A 23,588-nucleotide genomic window follows, 5' to 3' on the forward strand; every position below is an offset into this window, starting at 1 on the left:
CTTATGTTTTTCTAATCGAGTAATTTAATTTGGTCCACTGAGTCAACGACTCTACTCCAATTTCGAACGACCCAGTGGCACTATAGGGGTCCTTCTTGAGTTCAGTCATCTTCACATAATTGGAAGGAGACTAGGGAATTGACTGGAACTAGAGAGAATCATTCCAATCAACCACTAACCTTTGGGTCAATGAAGCCGCCAAAAAGTCACTGAATCCTTCTTTAGGCTGTAAATCGTGGATTCGAATCTCACTTACAGTGAAAAAAATTCAAACGTGATGTCAAAGTACCCCTTTAAATTAGTTAGATCTATGTACCTGTTAGTCTCTGACTTGATATTTTTTCGATGGATTGGATTAGCTTGTATTTACATACACAAATTGCAAATACAGATGGAGATGCAAGAATTTTTCTTATATTATTATTAGTTCCCTTATATTTTCTTAACTTTAGCTTCTTTCAAACATATGGAGATGCAAGAATTTTTCTTTAATTTAGAACACAACATTTATTAATATGACATAAATGGGAGTAAAACATAAAAAATTTTCTTAGAAACTTTGTACTTTGGGAGTAAACTTATTGCTAAAACCGTAACCTTAGAATAAGTTCCGAGGCTAGAGAGAGATTTAAAAAAGTGGTGTATTGTTTTTCAATGTTGAAGGGGTAGGTTGGGAGAGAACTGGGGATTCAACATTTTGTTACCGATGGATAGTATTTGAAACATTTTAATGGCCAAGATTTGGTAAATATACAATTGTGGCTCAACCTTTGAATAATACAACAAATAGCGAATCTAATATTTATTTCAGGTAACGTTAACAACCTTTTTTTTCCACAAAAATGTAGGGTCTCTATTCCCTTCATGACTTTGCTCGGAGACTAGTTAACTTTGAAACACATTCCTTAGCGTTGAACCCACTAACCAAATGTCACATTTAGTGTTGAACCCACTAACCCACCCACATTTAGTGTTTGCCCTAGACTACAGTCGTATCCATTCCCAAATTCACCCAACTAGAGAAGTCAACTCGGAGGAAGGGAAATTTATTTTTAAAAAGAAAAAAAGAGAGAGAAACAGACGGAAAAAGTGGAAAATTGATCAAAATTCAGCGGAAAAGGTTTTTTAAGGCAAAGCTGAGAGAGGTAAATGCTAAAATGTATTTCCAAAAGATGACACTGCACACACATATTTCCAAAACAATGACTATATAAATATATACATATAGAGGTTGCAACAGAATGGACGAATGAGAATATATCGCCGATTAGGACTATTGATTGATCATATAGGTCGGTCGATATGAAGAAACACTACTTTTACTTGTTCCCTCTTGCAGTACCTGTTTTGCTGCACTATCTAATGATGACCGGCTGCACAGCCATGAAAAGATTAAGTTTAGGCACTGATCAATCCGCTCTTTTAGCCCTGAAAGCCCATATCACTTCAGAACGGCAAGAATTCTTGTCAAAAAACTGGTCTTCTGCAGCTGCTGCATCCTCTGTCTGTGACTGGATAGGAGTCCAATGCAGCTCTCGACGCCAAAGAGTGACTGCTTTAAATATTTCAAACATGGGACTCACGGGCACAATACCTCCGGATTTGGGAAACCTCTCCTTTCTTGTTTCTCTTGATCTGAGAAATAACTCCTTCCACGGAAATCTGCCCGAAGAGTTGTCACACCTGCGCCGCCTGAGGTTTGTCAGGTTAACCTCTAACAACTTCACTGGAGAGATTCCAATGTGGTTTGGTCACTTCCCAGAACTCCAGTTCTTGTTTCTGGACAGCAATGGTTTTAGTGGTTTTATTCCTTCTTCAATCTCAAACTCGTCAAAAGTGGAAGCTTTAACTCTAAGAGGCAATTTTCTGGAGGGTAATATTCCAGAAAAGATGGGAAATCTTTCAGTCCTCAAGGATCTGTCTCTATCTGGGAATTATTTAGTTGGTCAAATACCATTGAGTTTATGCAAGTTTTCTCAACTTCAATCGCTAGACTTGTCATCCAACAGGTTAAGCGGGCACATACCTAAAGAAATTGGAAATCTGGAGAAGCTTACCTATTTATCCCTCATGACTAACAACTTCACAGGTAATGCTTTTGCTTTGCCTTTTTGCATACCAAACTGCAATTAATGGTCATTTTTCCCTGTTTGGCACTGGGATTCAACACTATTTACTGTTTTACCAGCTTGGCTTGGATGGCTGGTTTTTTTTTTTTTTTTTTTTTTAAAAAAAAATTTACTATTGCAACACCTCTGCTTCTTTATTCCAGAAAATTAAAAGCATAATTACCAACACAAATTTCCGTAAAATTGTTAGGTGCAATTCCCCGAGAGATTGGCAAACTGCGGGGTTTGAAGGTTCTCATGTTGGGGCGTAACAACTTGACAGGTAATCAGGTCTATGAATAGCTTCACCACTACTTATGCTCTATTTACAATCATGCAACTAGCAAATATTTGGAGTAAGTTCTGGGTGAAATGAACTTCATCAGATACTCCTATTTACTATGGAAAACATCCACCAAAAAAAAAAAAAAATTAGAAGTTCTGAAGAGCTATATATTCCTTGGACATAACTAAAGGCATCAATAACAACTTAATTTTGAATAGATCTAAATGGATATCCAATTAAATCCATCTAATTGGTAGATAATGGGTTAACTCGGCTCACTCATTTATACCCATTTAAAAATAATTATACATTTCAACTTAACTTTTAGCGAGCGTTAAGCAAATAAATTTGAATTTTGTATGAATCGAATAACAATAAAATACCGTTATTTTTTTGTCAAACAACATACAAAAAAATAGAGAAAAAAAAGTATAATTTTAAGTGACTCATAAATGGGTAATTGGATATATCCAGACCCATTTAATTAATGGGAATAAATCTGCTAGCCTACTTGCGTGTGTGGTTGGCAGGTACGATTCCACAAGAGATAGGCAATCTGCAAAACCTGCAAGGGCTCAATTTGGAATGGAATCAAATCACGGGAAGCATTCCAAAAGAAATCGGGAATTTGACGATGCTTACTGAGCTCTACTTCGCCAACAACTCCTTGATAGGTAAATGCATCTTTAAAGTACCATTTTTTGGTGAAGTAAATTGAAATCAGTTAACTAAACGGTTACATCCATTAAATTTTTTTTTTATTTATAATTGGTTTCTTCAGAGAATTTTACAGCCTAATGAATTTGGTACACAGGTACAATGCCACGAGAGATGGGTAGCCTTTGCCAACTCGAGAATCTTCAGTTACCTTATAATGGCTTGAATGGCTCCATTCCCCCTGGGATCTTCAACCTCTCAGCATTGCGGAATATTCACCTTGCATCTAATCTTCTATCGGGAAATCTTCCGCGGGATCTAGGATACAGACTGCCCAAGTTATTATTCATAGAGCTTGCTGGGAATAACCTTGGTGGAGTTATACCAGTGTCCATTACAAATTGTTCCCAATTAATAATCCTAGAACTTTCAATTAACGGATTCACTGGTTCCATTCCTGACGCCCTCGGGGACCTTAGACTTCTGCAATATCTAGATCTGTATGGCAACAATTTAACAAGTGATCCTACATCTATGGAGCTGAGCTTCATCACTTCATTGACAAAATGCAAAAACTTGGTTTATTTAGAGCTGGGCCCAAACCCGTTAAATGGGCTTCTTCCAGCTTCCATTGGGAATCTCTCTGCTACTCTACAGGAATTGTCTATAGGTTCCAGTGGAATCAAAGGCACCATACCAAGTCAAACTGGCAACTTGACCAATTTGATATTGATTGATCTACAATCGAATCACTTGATCGGAGGTATTCCAACAGCATTCAAAAATCTACAGAACCTGCAAGGTTTGACCGTGGGAGATAATAATCTTAACGACACCTTAGATAAACTTTGCAATTTGCATAGCTTGACTTCAGTAGATCTGACCACAAACCAGTTTTCTGGGTCTATACCAGAATGCTTTGGTAATATGACTTCTCTTCGGGATCTTGAACTAGGAAACAACTTTTTAGCCTATGCCATACCTAATAGTTTTTGGAACCTCAAAGATCTTTTGCAGTTGAACTTATCCTCAAACTCCCTTAATGGTTCCTTGCCTCTTGAAGTTGGAACTCTGAAAGCTGTAACATCTATAGACATATCAGCGAATCAATTCTCTGGTGATATTCCTAGCACAACAGGTGGTTTGCAAAACCTGTTGATTTTAAATTTCTCCCAAAACCAATTTCATGGATCTATCCCAGAGTCATTTGGCAATATGCTCAGCTTACAAGGACTTTACTTATCGCATAACAATCTTTCTGGCTTCATACCAAAGTCATTGGAGGCACTTCGGTACCTTGAAGAGATTGACGTTTCTTATAACCTTTAAGTGGTGAAATTCCTTCTGGTGGTCACTTTAGGAACTTTACTGCCCAATCTTTTCTGTTCAATGATGCATTGTGCGGAGATTCCAGGTTTCACGTGCCATCTTGCCCAAGAACTAATTCAATTCAAAGGTCAAGAACCAAAAAGGTGCTTCTATTTGCATTTGCTCCTCTGGGACTCGCTTCTGTGGTTGTCGCGGCCTTAGCAATTGTCTTCAGAAGATATTGGAAGAAATATCAGGATTCTAAAGGAACAAACATGGTATTGGTGCCAATGCAAGAAAGAGTTTCGCACTATGAACTTCTTCGAGCAACTGATGGGTACAGTGAAATCAATTTGCTTGGCATTGGGAGTTTTGGATCTGTTTACAAGGGGATTCTCAATGACGGAAGGTCTATTGCTGTAAAGGTTTTCAATTTGGAATTGGAAGGAGTACTCAAGAGCTTTGACGCAGAGTCTGAAGTACTGAAGAACCTTCGCCATCGAAATCTTTTGAAGGTCATCAGCGGTTGTTGGAACCAGGATTTTAGGGCCTTGGTGCTTGCATACATGTGCAATGGAAGCCTTGAGAAATGGCTGTATTCTGACAATTATTTCTTAGATACTCTACAGAGATTGAATATATTGATAGATGTGGCAAGTGCAGTGCAATATCTCCACGAAGAATATTCGACGCCTGTGATTCACTGTGATTTGAAGCCCAGTAATGTCTTACTTGATGAGGATATGGTTGCCCACGTCAGCGACTTTGGTATTGCAAAAATGCTGGAAAAGGAGGAAAGCTTTGCATGGACCAAGACCTTAGCTACAATTGGCTACATTGCTCCAGGTAATGATTCTTCAATCTAATCCCAAACGTTTGTATAGCATTAAGTTTTTTTTTCTTTTTTTTTTTATGTGACACTTGTTCAATTTGAATGTTATTTGTAGAGTATGGATCTGAGGGGTTGATATCCGCAAAATGTGATGTTTATAGCTATGGAATCATGCTGATGGAAGTTTTTTCAAGAAGAAAGCCTAATGATGAGATGTTTGCTGGAAATTTGAACTTGAAGAGTTGGATAAATAATTCTCTGCCTAATTCGATTCTTCGAGTTATTGATGCCAAGTTGTTGCAGCGTGAGGATGAAAATTTCACTGAGAAGCTGGAAGTTTTATCGTCAATCTTGGAATTGGCCTTAAAATGTGTCTGTGAATCTCCAAGGGAGAGAGTTAGTATGAAAGTTACGCTGGAGACACTGAAGAAGATCAAACTCAAATTCTTGCGGGTCATGGAGGTCGATTCGTAGTTCGGATTGAATAAATAGCATTTATAATAGCATTTCTCATATCTTGAAGAAGGACACGTTGAAATGGAAGCATAGACAGCAAAATTGCCTTCATAATCTAAACCTTCAAAATCAATTAAAACGTACAATATCATAATCCTACGAAATAAATTCGAAACTTCCACATGGTTTAGTTCAGAATGATTTACTCTTTTAAGGGTCCATAACACAGAAACCTCATATTAGCGGGAGATCTTGATTGAAGTTGTAACATTTCTCCATAAAATCGAAATTTGGTCGGGGCGCAGACCGAAAAATCGAAATTTGGTCTTTGTAGTTTGGAGAAAGTGCTAGTTAAAAGCAACTATGAATTTTAAGATGCCAAACTAAGAGATTTGAATTTTGTGAATGAAGCAAATGTCTCTGGCTCTATGAATTGTGTTCATTCTCGATCCCCTAATCGTGTTTTCCACCTCATGAATTTTGAAATTAATACTATAAAAGACACAAAGAAGTATACTAGCAAATTTTCGTTTATGCAGTACCTCAAATTGCCTGTAAATTTGTTCAATATAAATTTTTGATTGGTTTTCCTTCATTGAGTGAATGGCTGCTTCCAACTACCTTTTGACTAGTTGACCACCAGAAAGAAGTTTAAGACTCTCTAAAGATGTAGGTCAAGGGATTCGATCTCTTAACTTGCATTCATCTTCAGAATTTTCTAAAAGTTTCATTCTCGGGTACAAAGACAACTATTTGATCCGATGGCGGTTCAGTTCTTTTCAAATTCTTCCTTGACCCATTTGGTCTTACTCCCTCCTCCCTTAGGATATTTAGAATAGAGTAGAAATAAGTATAAAATAGAAACTGACACCTCTTTAATTCGGTGGTGGTTCAATTCCTTCCGAGTTCTTTCTTGACTCATTTGGACCCACCCCCTCTCCCTTAGAATACTTATAATAGAGTAGAAGTACATATAAAATAGAACCTATCGTGTTGACAAAAAAAAAAAAAAAAAAGGAAAAGAAAGAGCGAATGGCTGCTTCAATTTTATTTGGTCCAGCGAGTCAATGACCCTATAACAATTTCCAACAGCGCACGGGTACTTGAGGGATCTCTCTTGACTTTAGGCACCTTCCCATAATCCGAAGGAGACTTGTGAATTGACCCCAAAAGAAAGTGAAAAAACTAGAGAAAACCATTCCATTCGTCCCCATAGTCAACTTTGACGGCGTAAGTGGGGAGAGAACCAGGGATTCAACGTTCGTTACCAATGCAATGGATACCTTATTGGGACATTGTAGGGCCAAGATATGATTTAAAAACAAAAAATTCAATAGTCGAAGCTTAGAGGAGTCAAAATATAATTAATATGGAGTCGAAGCTTAGCCTTTGAATATAAAAAATTACTATAATTGTTCCCAAGACTCAATTCAATTAATAAAAATATTATGTAGGTTGATGAATAGTTCGGATCGAATACGCAGCATCTTTTATAACCATCCGAAATATGAGGGAAAATAGGCCAGGAAGCCTCTGTGTTCAAAAAATAACCTCCTCAGTGTCATGACGCTGTAGTTGTTTTCACTGATGATATCCGCTTCAATTCTTTGCCAGTTTCTTAGACACAGGAATCATATAGATCAGTGGAAACCATATCCCTTGCTATGGCTAATGGCTTAGATTGTAAAACAATTCCCAAATAAGACAATTTCTGATTCATCCAACAATTTTGGCAACCTGTAGCCTAGTCCCCGGAATTTCTCATATCTTGAATCACAGCATACTTACTCCATAGACTTTATTCAATTCTGGTTCACAATTGGCTGATTAAAATGCCTTTCCAGTCAAATGAACGTGTGGTTAGGCGAGAGAGTCGGCGAGAGAAAGAAATTCTGCTACCACCATTGTTGAAATGCAAAATTATATGCAGTTTATTGCTTAATCGTATTCTAAGCCAGAAATGTTGAGTTTAATTTTGTATTCCATATCGAAAGTTTTACAAAGAAGCCTCTTCTCATAGTGGTTATAAATATAGTGGGTTTAAGTGAGTTTGAGTGTGCTAAGAGTACCAATCCAAATAACGTATGCACAAGTTCAAGAGAATTTTACAGGGCCCATGCTCTAGTTTAAGAGAAGTTTTGGTTAGACATGAAACAAAAAGAATAAGTTATGGACCTTTAAACTGTTAAGTATTTTGTGTTAGACCAAAAAAAGGTATGATTCTTAAGAAGTTAACGGGAATTAGCAAAAGAAAGAACTGCCAAGTTCTTATGTTTTCATGTCTACAACTTAATTCATTCGACTATTAAGTCAGAATTATTTCTTAAAGTTTTGTACTCTCTTTCTGTTATAATAAATTTGCTACTCTTTCGTCCATGGACATAGATCAATTCGCCGAACCATGTAAAATTTTGTATCTTTCTATTTATTTTATTTGGTTTGTTATTGTATTTATTTGGTTACCAAAAACTTTATTGTTCTCGTTGGTCAATTTTCTGAAACCAGGCCTAACAAGGAAAACAAAGAAACAAAAAGTGTTTAACAAAATCACCTGAGCTTATCTAAATATTCTAACACGTAATTCTTGGCATTATAGTGAACTTTTCCTTGGAAAGCGACAATGGAAATGCTTCTTATCCATGATTTCGACTAGGCATGTCAATGGGAAGGGTTTGGGTTGGATCCTTTTGATTCAGATCCAGACTCTTTTTGATCTGAAAAAGTAAGTCCATATCCAAACCCTTATGAATCTGGATATTCAATGGGTATCCATGGGTATTTTCTGAAAATACTAAAGTAAAAATGTATTAAAAATATATAGAGTTCATAAATAATAGAAATACCATCCAATTTTTTGTTTTCAAATAATAAAATTAACATTCAACAAATTGAATGCAATATTTTGAACTCAAAAAAAGAATTATTATTGACTACTTCTATATATTCAAAAAAAGAATATTCAACTGTATCCACGTTAATATTTCATTTGTTTGTCTTTACCTTTTCTCCTTTTTTTGAAAAAGTTTGTACCAATTACAATGACAACTAGGATTAGTTTTTAAAAAAGAAAACAACCATAACATATATAAATATTTAGTCTTATTAAAAAATGTAATTTTGTACCTCTTTTTCTTATTTAAACCTAAATGTTGGCAGATGTCTCGCAATCCAACACTAAAATAGTGAATGAGATAAAAATCATTTGATTAAAGACCGATGGCAAATAAATAATAGAATAAGAAGATTTATAAACACTTATTCATTTTTTCTTTGATTCAATCTAATCATCAGTAGTCACTAATGTTTCAACAACATCTAGAAGTAATTTGGCACGAATCTCATCAGTCACCCAATCACGAACACTAAATGAAGATTCTGATGCCATAAAATCTTATTGTATTCATTCCAATAACCATAAAATATTATTTTATTTTATAAATTTTCTAATACATATTATTTAATTAAATATGTATGGGTATGGGTAAGATCTGATATGGGTCTAGATTTGGATATGGATTCTAGGAAACCAGACCCTACCCAAACCCACGACTCTCTCATAGGTTCTGGGTCTGGGTTTGGGTAGGATCTGAATTTGAGAAATTAAATCCAAACCCTATCCAAAATATATTGGGTCTGGATTGGATTTGGGTAACACCCAACCCATTAACATGCCTAATTTCGACCGTATAAATAGCGGACACGTTGATAAGGAAGCTTAGATAGGAAAATTGCCTTCACAATCAAAAACTTCAAAATCAATTAAAACTTACAATATCATACAAAAATCTGAAATAATCGTCTGAGTTGTAACATTGTCCTATAATCTGCATTGAAGTTGTAACATTTCTCCAAATAATCGTCTGAGTTTAACTCTATGCAGCTTCTCCTAATTTGTTAGTGCTAAATGCTTCAAAAATTAATTTAGAAGTCACGAAAAATTATCCATTGATTTACGTTTGATGACATTTCAGCTGAAATATTTATTCACAAGTTTCCAGGAAAGTTGATTATGTCGGCAAGCACAATGAAAAACCATAATATGGTCTTAGTTTGGAGTTTGGAGAAAGTTTTAGTTAGAAGCAAATATGAATTTTAAGAGAACTTAATCTTGCGAATAAAACAAATGTCTCTGGCTCTATGAATTATGCTAATTCTGGATCCCCTAGTCGTGGTTTCCACTTCATGAATTTTGAACTTAATATAAAGACAAAAAGAAGAATACTAGCAAATTTTCATTTATGCAGTACCTCCAATTGCCTGTAAATTTGTCCAATATAAGTTTTTTATTCGTGGGCTTGAGTTTTTCTAATCGAGTAATTTAATTTGGTCCACTGAGTCAACGACTACTCCAATTTCCAACGACCCAGTCATCTTCCCAAAATTGGAAGGAGACTAGGAAATTGACAAGAACTAGAGAGAATCATTCCAATCAACCACTAAATTGCGTCAAATAGTGATTAAATCCCTCTTTGAATCGTAGGTCAGGGTTCGAATCTCACTTGTAGTGAAAAAAATTTAAATGAGATGTCAGAATATCGCTTTGATCTAATTAAGTTTATATACCTGTTAGTTCCTGATACAGTTTTTTTAGACTTTCTCTCTCTATAAAATGGAATTGATTAGATTATACAAATGTTACTATTGTAAAAAAAAAAAAAAAATCAATCCAATCATACTTTGCACGTTAAAGCACCCATGATCCTTCGATGAAATGAGCACTTGATATTTTTTCGATGGATTGTATTAGCTTGTATTTACATACACAAATTCCAAATACAGATGGAGATGCAAGAATTTTTCTTTAATTTAGAACACAACATTTACTAATATAACATAATTAAATGGGGAGCAAAACATAATTTTTCTTAGAAACTTTGGACTTTGGGAGTAAACTTATTGTTAAAACCGTAACCTTAGAATAAGTTCCGAGGCTAGAAAGAGATTTAAAAAAGGGGTGTGTTGTTTTTCAAGGTTGAAGGGGTAGGTTGGGAGAGAACTGGGGATTCAACATTTTGTTACCGATGGATAGTATTTGAAACATTTAATGGCCAAGATTTGGTAAATATGCAATTGTGGCTCAACCTTTGAATACAACAAATAGCGAATCTAATATTAATTTCAAGTAACGTTAATAACCCTTTTTTTTCGCCAAGTAAAATTGCTGCCAAGATTTGGTAAATATGCAATTGTTTGGAAAGTAATTTTTCTCCAAAAAAATTTTTACATTTCTGTAAACACATTTTTCACATTTTTCATAGAAATCCTTTTATACTCCAAACAGGCGTCTATGTGCTAACCAATCTACAGCTTTTGAATAAAATGGCCAATCTTTGCATAATAAAGGGCAAGTGCCCTGCAATCAAGTGTTCAACTGATACGGCACACACAGAATCTCCTCTCCTAGTGACTACTGTCCACAAAACGTATGGTCTCTATTCCCTTCATGACTTTGCTCGGAGACACATTCCTTAGTGTTGAACCCACTAACCAAATGTCACATTTAGTGCTGAACCCACTAACCCACCCACCAAGTGTTTGCCCTAAACTACAGTCGTATTAATTCCCAAATTCACCCAACTCGGAGGAATGGAAATTTATTTTTAAAAAGAAAAAATTGTGAGAAAGAGACGGATAGAGTGGAAAATTGATCAAAATTCAGCGGAAAAGGTTTTTTAAGGCAAAGTTTGGATAACTGAGAGAGGTAAATGCTAAAATGTATTACATGCGGTCACATAATTCCAAAACAGTGACGATATATAGAGGTTGCAACAGAATGGACGAATGAGAATATATCGCCGATTAGGACTATTGATTGATCATATATGTCGGTCGATATGAAGAAACACTACTTTTACTTGTTCCCTCTTGCAGTACCTGTTTTGCTGCACCATCTAATGATGACCGGCTGCACGGCCATGAAAAGATTAAGTTTAGGCACCGATCAATCTGCTCTTTTAGCCCTGAAAGCCCATATCACGTCAGAACAGCATGAATTCTTGTCAAAAAACTGGTCTTCTACAGCTGCTCCACCCTCTGTCTGTGACTGGATAGGAGTCCAGTGCAGCTCTCGACACCAAAGAGTGACTGCTTTAAATATTTCAAACATGGGACTCACCGGCACAATACCTCCGGATTTGGGAAACCTCTCCTTTCTTGTTTCTCTTGATCTGAGAAATAACTCCTTCCACGGAAATCTGCCCGAAGAGTTGTCACACCTACGCTGCCTGAGGTACTTCAGGTTAACATCTAACAACTTCAATGGAGAGATTCCAATGTGGTTTGGTCGCTTTCCAGAGCTCCAGTTCATGTTTCTGGACAGGAATGGTTTTAGCGGTTTTATTCCTCCTTCAATCTCCAACTCGTCAAAACTGGAAACCATGATTTTAGCAGAAAATTTACTGAGAGGTAATATTCCAGAACAGATGGGAAATCTGACAGTTCTCAAAGAGCTGTATTCATCTAGGAATGAGTTTGTTGGTCCGATACCATTGAGCTTATGCAAGTTATCTCAACTTCAAGTGCTAGACTTGGCATTCAACAGGTTTAGTGGGCACATACCTAAAGAAATTGGAAATCTGGAGAAGCTTAAGGAGTTATACCTCATCACTAACAACTTCATAGGTAATGCATTTGCTTTGCCTTTTTGCATACGAACGAGGCAAAACTGCAATTAATGGTTATTTTTCCCTGTTTGGCACTGGGATTCAACACTATTTACTGTTTTACCAGCATGGCTTGGATGGCTGGTTTTTTTTTTTTTTTTTTTTTTAAAAAAACAATATACTATTGCAACACCTCTGCTTCTTTATTCCAGAAAATTAAAAGCATAATTACCAACACAAATTTCTGCTTGCTAGTTACATCTCGACCAAGTAAGACAGTCGTTCTCAATATATCTCTGAAATGAATATGATTAGTGCTGTCTTTACATAAAATTGTCAGGTGTAATTCCCCGAGAGATTGGCAAACTGCATGGTTTGAAGGTTCTCGTGTTGGGACGTAACAACTTGACAGGTAATCAGGTCTATGAATAGCTTCACCACAGCAAATATTTGGAGTAAGTTCTGGGTGAAATGAATTCGTGTCATGTCTATTTGAATGTCCATAAACTTCATCAGATACTCCTACTTACTATGGAGAGCATCCACAAAAAAAAAAAAAAAAAAAAAAAAAACTTAGAAGTTCTGAAGACGTAACTAAAGGTATCAATAATAACCTAATAATGTTGATCCATCCAAACCCGTATACTAATAACCCGCCCATTAATTTTGAATAGATCTAAATAGGTATTCAATTAAATCCGTCTAATTGGTGGATAATGGATTGACTCAACTCACTCATTTATACTCATTTAAAAATAATTATACATTTTAAGTTAGCATTTAATGAGTGTTAAGTAAATAAATTTCAATTTCTTATGAATCAAATAACAATAAAATACCTTTATTTTTTTTTGTCAAACAACACGCAAAAAAATAGAGAAAAAAGAGTAGAATTTTAAGTGACTCATAAATAAGTAATTGGGTATACCCAGACCCATTTATTTAATGAGTATAAATTTGCTAGCCTACCTACATTTGTGATTGGCAGGTGCGATTCCACGAGAGATGGGCAATCTCCAAAACCTGCAGCGGAATGGAATCAGATCACGGGAAGCATTCCAAGAGAAATCGGGAATTTGACGATGCTTACTGAGCTCTACTTCGCCAACAACTCCATGATAGGTAAATACGTCTTTAAAGTACCATTTTTTGGTGAAGTAAATCGAAATCGGTTAACTAAACACTTACATCCATTCGATTTTTTTTTTTTAATTTATAATTGGTTTCTTCAGTGGATTTTACAGCCTAATGATAGATATGCAGGTACAATACCACGAGAGATGGGTAACCTTTACCAACTCGAGAATCTTCAGTTACCTTATAATGGCTTGAATGGCTCCATTCCCCCTGGGCTCTTCAACCTCTCAGCATTGCGGAATATTGACCTTAACTCTAATCTTCTATCGGGAAATCTTCCGCGGGATCTAGGACACAGACTGCCCAAGTTGCTTGCCATACAGCTTGCTGGGAATAACCTTGGTGGAGTTATACCAGTGTCCATTACAAATTGTTCCCAATTAATAATCCTAGAACTTTCAACTAACAGATTCACTAGTTCCATTCCTGACGCCCTCGGGGACCTTAGACTTCTGCAATTTCTAGCTCTGTATGGCAACAATTTAACAAGTGATCCTACATCTATGGAGCTGAGCTTCATCACTTCATTGACAAAATGCAAAAACTTGGTTTTTTTAGGCCTGGGCCAAAATTCGTTAAATGGGCTTCTTCCAGCTTCCATTGGGAATCTCTCTGCTACTCTACAGAAATTGTATATATATTCTAGTGGAATCAAGGGCACCATACCAAGTCAAACTGGCAACTTGACCAATTTGATATTGCTTGCCCTGCAATCGAATCAGTTGACTGGAGGCATCCCAGCAGCATTCAAAGATGTACAAAACATGCAAGGTTTGAGTGTGAGAGATAATAATCTTAACGGCACTTAGAAAACCTTTGCAATTTGCAGAGGTTGGCTTATGTAGATCTGATCACAAACCAGTTTTCTGGGTCTTTACCAGGATGCTTCGGTAATATGACTTCTCTTCGGGATCTTGAACTAGGAAACAACTTTTTAGTCTCTGCCATACCTAATAGTTTTTGGAAACTCAAAGATCTCTTGCGGTTGAACTTATCCTCAAACTCCCTTAATGGTTCCTTGCCTCTTGAAGTTGGAACTCTGAAAGCCGTAACATCTATAGACGTATCAGCGAATCAATTCTCCGGTGACATTCCCAGCACAACAGGTGATTTGCAAAACCTGTTGATTTTAAATTTATCCCAAAACCAATTTCATGGATCTATCCCAGAGTCATTTGGCAAGATGCTCAGCTTGCAAGGACTTTACTTATCGCACAACAATCTTTCTGGCTACATACCAAAGTCAATGGAGGCACTTCGGGACCTCGAAGAGCTTGACGTTTCTTATAACCATTTAAGTGGTGAAATTCCTTCTGGTGGTCGCTTTAGGAACTTTACTGCTGAATCTTTTCTGTTCAACGATGCATTGTGCGGAGATTCCAGGTTTCACGTGCCATCTTGCCCAAGACCTAATTCAATTCACAGGTCAAGAACAAAAAAGGTGCTTCTATTTGTATTTGTTCCTCTGGGACTCGCTGCTGTAGTTGTCGCAGCCTTAGCAATTGTCTTCAGAAGATATTGGAAGAAATATCAGGATTCCAAAGGAGTAAACATGGTATTAGTGCCAACGCAAGAAAGAGTTTCGTACTATGAACTTCTTCGAGCAACTGATGGCTACAGTGAAAGCAATTTGCTTGGCATTGGGAGTTTTGGATCTGTTTACAAGGGGATTCTCAATGACGGAAGGTCTATTGCTGTAAAGGTTTTCAATTTGGAATTGGAAGGAGTACTCAAGAGCTTTGATGTAGAGTGCGAAGTCCTGAAGAACCTTCGCCATCGAAATCTTGTGAAGGTCATCAGCGGTTGTTGGAACCAGGATTTTAGGGCCTTGGTGCTTGAATACATGTGCAATGGAAGCCTTGAGAAGTGGCTGTATTCTGACAACTACTTCTTAGATACTCTACAGAGATTGGATATAATGATAGATGTGGCAAGTGCAGTGCAATATCTGCACGAAGAATATTCGACGCCTGTGATTCACTGTGATTTGAAGCCCAGTAATGTCTTACTTGATGAAGATATGGTTGCCCACGTCAGCGACTTTGGTGTTGCAAAAATGCTGGAAAAGGAGGAAAGCTTTGCATGGACCAAGACCTTAGCTACAATTGGCTACATTGCTCCAGGTAATGATTCTTCAATCTTAATCCTAAAGTTTGTGCATAGCATTTAGTTTCTTTTTTCCTTCTTTTATGTGACACTTGTTCAATTTGAACGTTGTTTGTAGAGTATGGATCTGAGGGGTTGATATCAGCAAAATGCGATGTTTATAGCTATGGAATCATGCTGATGGAAGTGTTTTCGAGAAGAAAGCCTAATGATGAGATGTTTGCTGGAGATTTGAACTTGAAGAGTTGGATAAATGATTCTCTGCCTAATTCAATTCTTCAAGTCATTGATGCTAAGTTGTTGAAGCGTGAGGATGAAAATTTCACTGAGAAGTTGGAGGGTTTTTCATCCATCATGGAATTGGCCTTAAAATGTGTTCGTGAATCTCCAACTGACAGACTCAGTATGAAAGTTGTTCTTGAAACACTGAAGAAGATCAAACTCAAATTCATGCAGGTCAGGCAGGCTGATGAATAGTTCGGATCGAATATGTGGCATCTTTTATAATCATCCGAAATATTAGGGTTTCACTGAACCACGTGAGATTTGCAAGGCGTTGTATTACTGCAAATAAAATTGTATGATTAAAATTTGGAATTTCTGAATGTAGAGAGAAGCAGGGAAAGGGGCAGGGAACCTCTGTGTTCAAAAAATAACCTCCTCAATGTCATGACGCTGTAGTTGCTGTCACTGATGATATCTGCTTCAATTCTTTGCCAGTTATGGCTTAGATTATAAAACAATTCGCAAAAACGACAATTTCCGATTCATCCAACAATTTTGGCAACTAAAGTGCCCAGAATTTCTCATTTCTTGAATCACAGCATACTTACTCCATAGATTTTATTCAATTCTGGTTCACAATTGACTGACTAAAGTGCCTTTCCGGTCAAATAAACGTATGGTCAGGCGAGAGAGGAAGCGAGAGAAAGAAATTCTGCTCCCACCATTCTTGAAATTCTTTGTTGCCGAGTAATTTAATATGAAAGACAAAAAGAAGTATACTAGCAAATTTTCATGAATTTACGCAATATACCTTTTTGACTCTTGGGCTTGAATTTTTGTTGCCGAGAAATTTAATTTGGTCCACTGAGTCAACGACTCTACTCCAATTTCCAACGACCATGTGCTACTATAAGGGTCCCTCTTGACTTCAGTCATCTTCCCATAATTGGAAGGAGACTCGGGAATTGACCAAAAACTAGAGAGAACCATACTTTGCACGTTAAAACACCGGCGATCCTTCGATGAAATGAGTGCTTGATATTTTTTTCGATGGATTGGATCAACTACTTCACTGAAGTAGCGAATTAAGCTCCACTTGACATTATTATCGTCTAACTGGAAAGTCCTGTCCCATGCATGAAGTCCCGTTGTTGAGAGGAAAAGAAAAACCTGGTTCTTCTCTTATTATTATTTTTAGAAGTCAATTGTAAAGAATTTTAAATGATAGTACCAAATTTCTAACGCCCTTTACACGCTAAGGACTTGTGGTACGCGCATCGGTTGAATGGAATTTTTACAACACGATAGAAGCAAAAGGTCCATCTTACAACACAATAGAATGCCTGTTAGTCATCACCAAGATTTTAAGTCTTGGCTGTGGGAACCTTGCCTCCCATCTGTCACTATTTGTAACTTGCCATTTTCAGTAATTTTTCTCGAAGATATATTCATCAATTAAGACCTTGTTTGGACAGCAATTTTGCGACGTTTTTCCTGAATATCTTTTTCAATTACCTTTTTACCTCATATATATCCAATTACTACAGTAATATTATCGGCAAAAGAAAAAACATAGAATGGAATTTGGTAGTTGAATGGGGCATACCTAACATTAGGTATTTTGGTCCCCTGGAATTGTATACTTCTTCGCAAAGATTGTACAGCATATATATATATATATATAATAGTTTTCCTGACGTATATACTGGGGTGTACACCCTTTTACAAACTTCCTTTCACCTAATCAATGAAGATGCCTATTCCAAACAAAAAAAAAATCAATTAAAATGCTGACATTTGCCTGAAAAACATAGAAGTAATGTGAGGGGAGTCGACCCGTTCCCATTTCCCATATGGCTGGCTCGATATTTTTGCGTGAGCCTCCGTCCTTTGGGTTTCCGGTCTATCATTTCATCCACGGCAAATAATTTTCCTGTTCCATATTGCAATCCCACTAAGGTGGGGCTCGCTATGCAAAAGCAGACTTGGACTTCCCAAATTTTGGACGGCTGGGCGGTGCACTGGACTGGCGGTTAGAATCTCTTATGCCACTATTCGGTGCCAAATTCAGTGTTAATCCCACTTATCACGTGATGATAGAAAAAATTTAAATAAATAGCACATGACAAATTAAATAAACAGGACACCTGACATATATATAGAAGTGGCACTGAATTGTCACTGGAAAAGTGGCACTGAGGATCCCGTGTGCTGGATTGGAGGTATCTTCCTCTAATTTACTGTCCGTGATTTAACAATTTTTCACGTAATCTCTCTATAGTTTCAAATACTATATATAAACTTCTCATAGTTTGAATTAAATTGTTAAAGTGATGGAAATGATTTTCTGTAAAAGAAATGATTTTTCATGTAACCTCTCTCTATAGTTCAAAATACTATATATGAACTTCTCAAGTTTGAATTAAATTAATAAAGTGATGGAAATGATTTTCTGTAAAAGAATCCATGATAACGTCAAAATTTCCTTGGTTAAAAATTAAAATGGTTAAAGTGACCAAAATATATAAACGTAATATGCATGATACTTTAGCCCGTATGGTTTTATATTTTTATCATATAAGTTCCTCATAATTTAGTGGTTTACCACATAATCCCCTTATGATTTTCAAACATATACATAACCTCTCTATAATTAATAGATTTTGGACAGATGGGCGGTGTATTGGACTGGAAGTATTTTCCTTGGGTGACCCGGTCTTATAGATCCAATGGTCTAAATTTTGCCACATTTTCAAATATTTGAGTTGATGAGATAGTGTGTCAAATTTTGAATCACAGGACCTATATACACTTGATCTACCAAGTGTTTGCCCTAGACTACAGTCCTATTCATTTCCAAATTCACCCAACTAGAGAAGTCAACTCGGAGGAAGGGAAATTTATTTTTAAAAAGAAAAAAAAGAGAGAAAGAGAGGGACAAAGTGGAAATTGACCAAAATTCAGCGGAAAAGGTTTTTTAAGGCAAAGTTTGGATAACTGAGAGAGGTAAATGCTAAAATGTATTACATGCGGTCACATAATTCCAAAACAATGACTATATATAGAGGTTGCAACAGAATGGACGAATGAGAATATACCGCCGATTAGGACTATTGATTGATCATATAGGTCGATATGAAGAAACAACTCTACTTCTACTACCCTCTTGCAGTACTTGTTTTGCTGCACCATCTAATGATGCCTGGCTGCACAGCCATGAAAAGATTAAGTTTAGGCACTGATCAATCCGCTCTTTTAGCCCTGAAAGCCCATATCACTTCAGAACAGCATGAATTCTTGTCAAAAAACTGGTCTTCTAGAGCTGCCGCATCCTCTGTCTGTGACTGGATAGGAGTCCAGTGCAGCTCTCGACACCAAAGAGTGACTGCTTTAAATATTTCAAACATGGGACTCACCGGCACAATACCTCCCGATTTGGGAAACCTCTCCTTTCTTGTTTCTCTTGATTTGAGAAATAACTACTTCCACGGCAATCTGCCCGAAGAGTTGTCACACCTGCGCCGCCTGAGGTTCGTCAGGTTAACCTCTAACAGCTTCATTGGAGAGATTCCAATGTGGTTTGATCACTTCCCAGAACTCCAGTTCCTGTTTCTGGACAGCAATGGTTTTAGTGGTTTTATTCCTCCTCCTATCTCTAACTTGTCAAAACTGGAAACCTTAAATCTAAGAGACAATTTCCTGGGAGGTAATATTCCAGAAAAGATGGGAAATCTTTCGGTCCTCAGAGAGCTGTATCTATCTGGGGATGACTTAGTTGGTCAGATACCATTGAGTTTATGCAAGTTTTCTCATCTTCAGGTGCTAGACTTGTCTAACAACAGGTTAAGCGGGCACATACCTAAAGAAATTGGAAATCTGGAGAAGCTCAAGGAGTTATACCTCATCACCAACAACTTAACAGGTAATAATTGTGCTTTGCCTTTGTATACTCACATGGTCAAACAGCGGTTAATAGTTTTTTTTTTCCCTGTTTGACACAAGGATTAGAAAAGCGTGTTCAAGTGAAATCAAAAGATATATACATACCATTCATACTGTTCAGATGAAATCAAATAATTATATACATGGGTTTTAAAAAAACTATTCATACACACGATCAATGAGGGATAAAAAAAATCATTTTGTGAAATGTTAAGGATCGAAAAATTCATTTTTAAAATGTGATAAACGAAAAAATTTATTTTGTGAAATGTGAGAACTATGGAATGAATTATGTAAAATTTGATTTGACATTCTGTCCTTAAAAAATGCTCACGTACAAGATACATAATGGATTCCAGCCAAAAACTAGTTGAAAACTTAGATAAGAACCAAATTTAACCAATGTAAATTTGCAAGGAACGTAAAATTGCACTTCTAAAAGTAAGGGACGAAAACAATCATTTTGCAAAATGTGAGAAACGTTTTAAACGATTTTCTCTTTTCAAAACATGGTCAAAATTGTCATCAATTAGACAAATTACAAATGCACGTTTGTTTTAGGCATGATTTAACATACCTCCCCTAACCTTTACGAACTACAAAATGCAACGTTTCCATGGAGGGAATAATGCATTTGAAGTTAAATTTAAAAAATTATTTAATAGAGAAAAAAAGAAGAAGAACGACAGCAATAGATTCTATCTCGTCTTAGCCACAAAAATCACCTAGATCTTTCTCAATATGGTCATAATTAATTTGGGAGGGAGAAGAATTTAGATTCCTATAAATAATAAAGTGTTACTGAACTGGCATCCAAGTTTTTTTTTTATATATAATTCTGTCAGCATGAATAATTTTTTATTTTGAGGGAAAAGGAATGGATTTGGTAGATAATTTTTTTAAAGTATGTGAGTAGTATTTTTAGTTCAAAATTATTAAGGAACTTTGTATTTGTGGAGGAAAATCAAGTAAGGGTGATTTAGGATTATCAATAGCAATATTTTGTTTACATCAGCAAAGTGAGCCCCAAACAAATTTCTAAAAAAGGTTTTTACTTTTTCAAACTTAGAGGGTATTGCTTGCAATTGTCATAAACCTTAGGGAAGGTTTGTGAAACAGTTCCTTTGTTTTAAGTAAATCCATGTTTGCATTCTGTCGGATGTGGATGTAAGAAGCTAAGGATTGTAAACTTGAAAGGGCAAGACATATATGGAGAAAATTAGATTATTTTCATGATTACCAACACAAATTGTCGCTTGCTAGTTAGATTTCGATCAAGTAAGACTGTTTTCAATATATCTCTAAAATGAATATGATTAATTTTGTCTTTACGTTAAATTGTTAGGTGTAATTCCCCGAGAGATTGGCAATCTGTACGATTTAGAGCTTCTCGTACTGGGGAGTAACAACTTGACAGGTAAATGTATAGCTTCACCACTGCTTATGGTCTATTTACAATCATGCGACAAGCAATATTTGGTGTAAGTTTCGGGTGAAATGAATTCATGTCAATGGAGGCACTTCGGGACCTCAAAGAGCTTGACGTTTCTTATAACCATTTAAGTGGTGAAATTCCTTCTGGTGGTCACTTTAGGAACTTTACTGCAGAATCTTTTCTGTCTAATGATGCATTGTGCGGAGATTCCAGGTTTCACGTGCCGCCTTGCCCAGGAACTAATTCAATTCACAGGTCCAGAACCAAAAAGGTGCTTCTATTTGCATTTGCTCCTCTGGCAATCGCTGCTGTGGTTGTCGCAGCCTTAGCAATTGTCTTCAGAAGATATTGGAAGAAACATGAGGATTCTAAAGGAACAAACATGGTATTAGTGCCAACGCAAGAAAGAGTTTCGTACTATGAACTTCTTCGAGCAACTGATGGGTACAGTGAAAGCAATTTGCTTGGCATTGGGAGTTTTGGATCTGTTTACAAGGGGATTCTCAATGATGGAAGGTCTATTGCTGTAAAGGTTTTCAATTTGGAACTGGAAGGAGTGCTCAAGAGCTTTGATGTAGAGTGTGAAGTCCTGAAGAACCTTCGCCATCGAAATCTTGTGAAGGTCATCAGCGGTTGTTGGAACCAGGATTTTAGGGCCTTGGTGCTTGAATACATGTGCAATGGAAGCCTTGAGAAATGGCTGTATTCTGACAACGATTTCTTAGATACTCTACAGAGATTGGATATAATGATAGATGTGGCAAGTGCAGTGCAATATCTCCACGAAGAATATTCGACGCCTGTGATTCACTGTGATTTGAAGCCCGGTAATGTCTTACTTGATGAAGATATGGTTGCCCACGTCAGCGACTTTGGTATTGCAAAAATGCTGGAAAAGGAGGAAAGCTTTGCATGGACCAAGACCTTAGCTACAATTGGCTACATTGCTCCAGGTAATGATTCTTCAATCTTAATCCTAAAGTTTGTGCATAGCATATAGTTTCTTTTTTCCTTCTTTTTTGTGACACTTGTTCAATTTGAACGTTGTTTGTAGAGTATGGATCTGAGGGGTTGATATCAGCAAAATGCGATGTTTATAGCTATGGAATCATGCTGATGGAAGTTTTTTCAAGAAGAAAGCCTAATGATGAGATGTTTGCTGGAAATTTGAACTTGAAGAGTTGGATAAATGATTCTCTACCTAATTCGATTCTTCAAGTTATTGATGCTAAGTTGTTGAAGCGTGAGGATGAAAATTTCACTGAGAAGTTGGAGAGTTTATCATCAATCATGGAATTGGCCTTAAAATGTGTTCGTGAATCTCCAAGCGAGAGAATTAGTATGGAAGTTACGCTGGAGACACTGAAGAAGATAAAACTCAAATTCTTGCGGGTCAATTAATAGTTCGGATCGAATATGTATCATCTTTTATAATCATCCGAAATATTACGAAATACATGCCAATCTGTTCACTTTAAATAAACCAAAAGCACATGTAATCTTTGTTAATTCTTCATTGCATCTGTTGAACGTTTATTGTATTTTCTGCCATTAGTGCAGATCTTATGAGTTGAAATGAAATTGTTGTGTTGTATGACTGCAAGTCAACATGTATTATTAACTCGTGGAATTTTTGAATGTGGTTTTCAAAATGAACCTTGTGAATGTGTAGTTTTCACTAATGATATCTGATTCAATTATTTGTCAATTTCTTAAACGTTAGGGAATCATAAAGCTCAGTGATAGCATATCCCTTGCTTCTGGCTTAGATTACAAAACAATTCAACATACCTTGGAAGGTCAATTCCATTTGAATGAAGGTGTGGTCAGGCAAAAGAGAGAGAGAGAGAGAGATTCTGCTATCACCATTCTAGAGCTGCAAACGAGCCGAGTCGAGTCGAATTTTGGGTTAATCGAGCCGAGTCTCGACTAAATTTTATCAAGTTCGAACTCGAACTCGAGCTCGACGAACCGGCAATTTAAAACTCGAGCTCGGCTCAAAAAATAATTATTTTTTATGATTCGAGCCGAGCTCAAAAAAAATAAAAAATAATTATTTTATTTTTAAAAAATAAATAAAATAATATTTTTTTCTTAATAAATAATAAAATATTAAGGATATATATGTAATTTTACTATTAAAATAAGAAAATAAAAAAATATATATACTTAAAATAAAAAATATTATATATATATATACTCGAGCTCTCGAGCCAGCTCGCAAGCTAACGAGTTTAATATTTTGAGCTCGAGTTCGAGCTCGACTCGAGCTTGACTCGAGCCGCTCACGAGCAGCTCGATTCATTTGCAGCCCTACATCATTCTTGAAATTCTTTGTGTGCACTACTGTATAATGAGGACTAGTTTCCTGATTCAGCATTGATCAACTGTATAATACTGGAAAATTTACATACAGTTTATGACTTAACTGTATGCAAAGAAACAAAAAGTGTTTGGCAAATTCCCCTGAGCCCATCCAAATATTCTTCACGAA

The 23,588-nt window shown here is 36.4% G+C and overlaps 5 protein-coding genes across 5 annotated transcripts; all 5 read left to right on the plus strand.

Annotated features, from left to right (window-relative positions):
* The first annotated feature begins 1,365 nt into the window (after positions 1 to 1,365).
* Positions 1,366 to 5,665, plus strand: LOC113780780 (LRR receptor-like serine/threonine-protein kinase GSO1). The gene is made up of 6 exons (XM_027326553.1): positions 1,366 to 2,089; positions 2,320 to 2,391; positions 2,925 to 3,068; positions 3,209 to 4,343; positions 4,466 to 5,205; positions 5,307 to 5,665. The coding sequence occupies exons 1-6, from the start codon at positions 1,366 to 1,368 to the stop codon at positions 5,663 to 5,665; spliced, it is 3,174 nt and encodes a 1,057-aa protein (XP_027182354.1).
* Positions 5,666 to 11,469: 5,804 nt separating this feature from the next.
* LOC113780781 (probable leucine-rich repeat receptor-like protein kinase At2g33170) lies at positions 11,470 to 13,342 on the plus strand. The gene is made up of 3 exons (XM_027326554.1): positions 11,470 to 12,268; positions 12,590 to 12,669; positions 13,238 to 13,342. The coding sequence occupies exons 1-3, from the start codon at positions 11,470 to 11,472 to the stop codon at positions 13,340 to 13,342; spliced, it is 984 nt and encodes a 327-aa protein (XP_027182355.1).
* Positions 13,343 to 13,529: 187 nt separating this feature from the next.
* Positions 13,530 to 15,969, plus strand: LOC113780782 (probable LRR receptor-like serine/threonine-protein kinase At3g47570). Its single transcript, XM_027326555.1, has 3 exons — positions 13,530 to 14,157; positions 14,268 to 15,509; positions 15,611 to 15,969. Exons 1-3 carry the CDS (start codon positions 13,530 to 13,532, stop codon positions 15,967 to 15,969), a joined length of 2,229 nt encoding a protein of 742 aa, XP_027182356.1.
* Positions 15,970 to 18,852: 2,883 nt separating this feature from the next.
* Positions 18,853 to 21,144, plus strand: LOC113780783 (probable LRR receptor-like serine/threonine-protein kinase At3g47570). The gene is made up of 2 exons (XM_027326557.1): positions 18,853 to 19,639; positions 21,005 to 21,144. The coding sequence occupies exons 1-2, from the start codon at positions 18,853 to 18,855 to the stop codon at positions 21,142 to 21,144; spliced, it is 927 nt and encodes a 308-aa protein (XP_027182358.1).
* Positions 21,145 to 21,170: 26 nt separating this feature from the next.
* On the plus strand, positions 21,171 to 22,495 carry LOC113780784 (probable LRR receptor-like serine/threonine-protein kinase At3g47570). The gene is made up of 2 exons (XM_027326558.1): positions 21,171 to 22,047; positions 22,149 to 22,495. The coding sequence occupies exons 1-2, from the start codon at positions 21,171 to 21,173 to the stop codon at positions 22,493 to 22,495; spliced, it is 1,224 nt and encodes a 407-aa protein (XP_027182359.1).
* Positions 22,496 to 23,588: the final 1,093 nt, after the last annotated feature.

The sequence above is a fragment of the Coffea eugenioides genome, chromosome 8 (assembly GCF_003713205.1).
Source record: "Coffea eugenioides isolate CCC68of chromosome 8, Ceug_1.0, whole genome shotgun sequence".
NCBI lineage: Eukaryota > Viridiplantae > Streptophyta > Magnoliopsida > Gentianales > Rubiaceae > Coffea > Coffea eugenioides.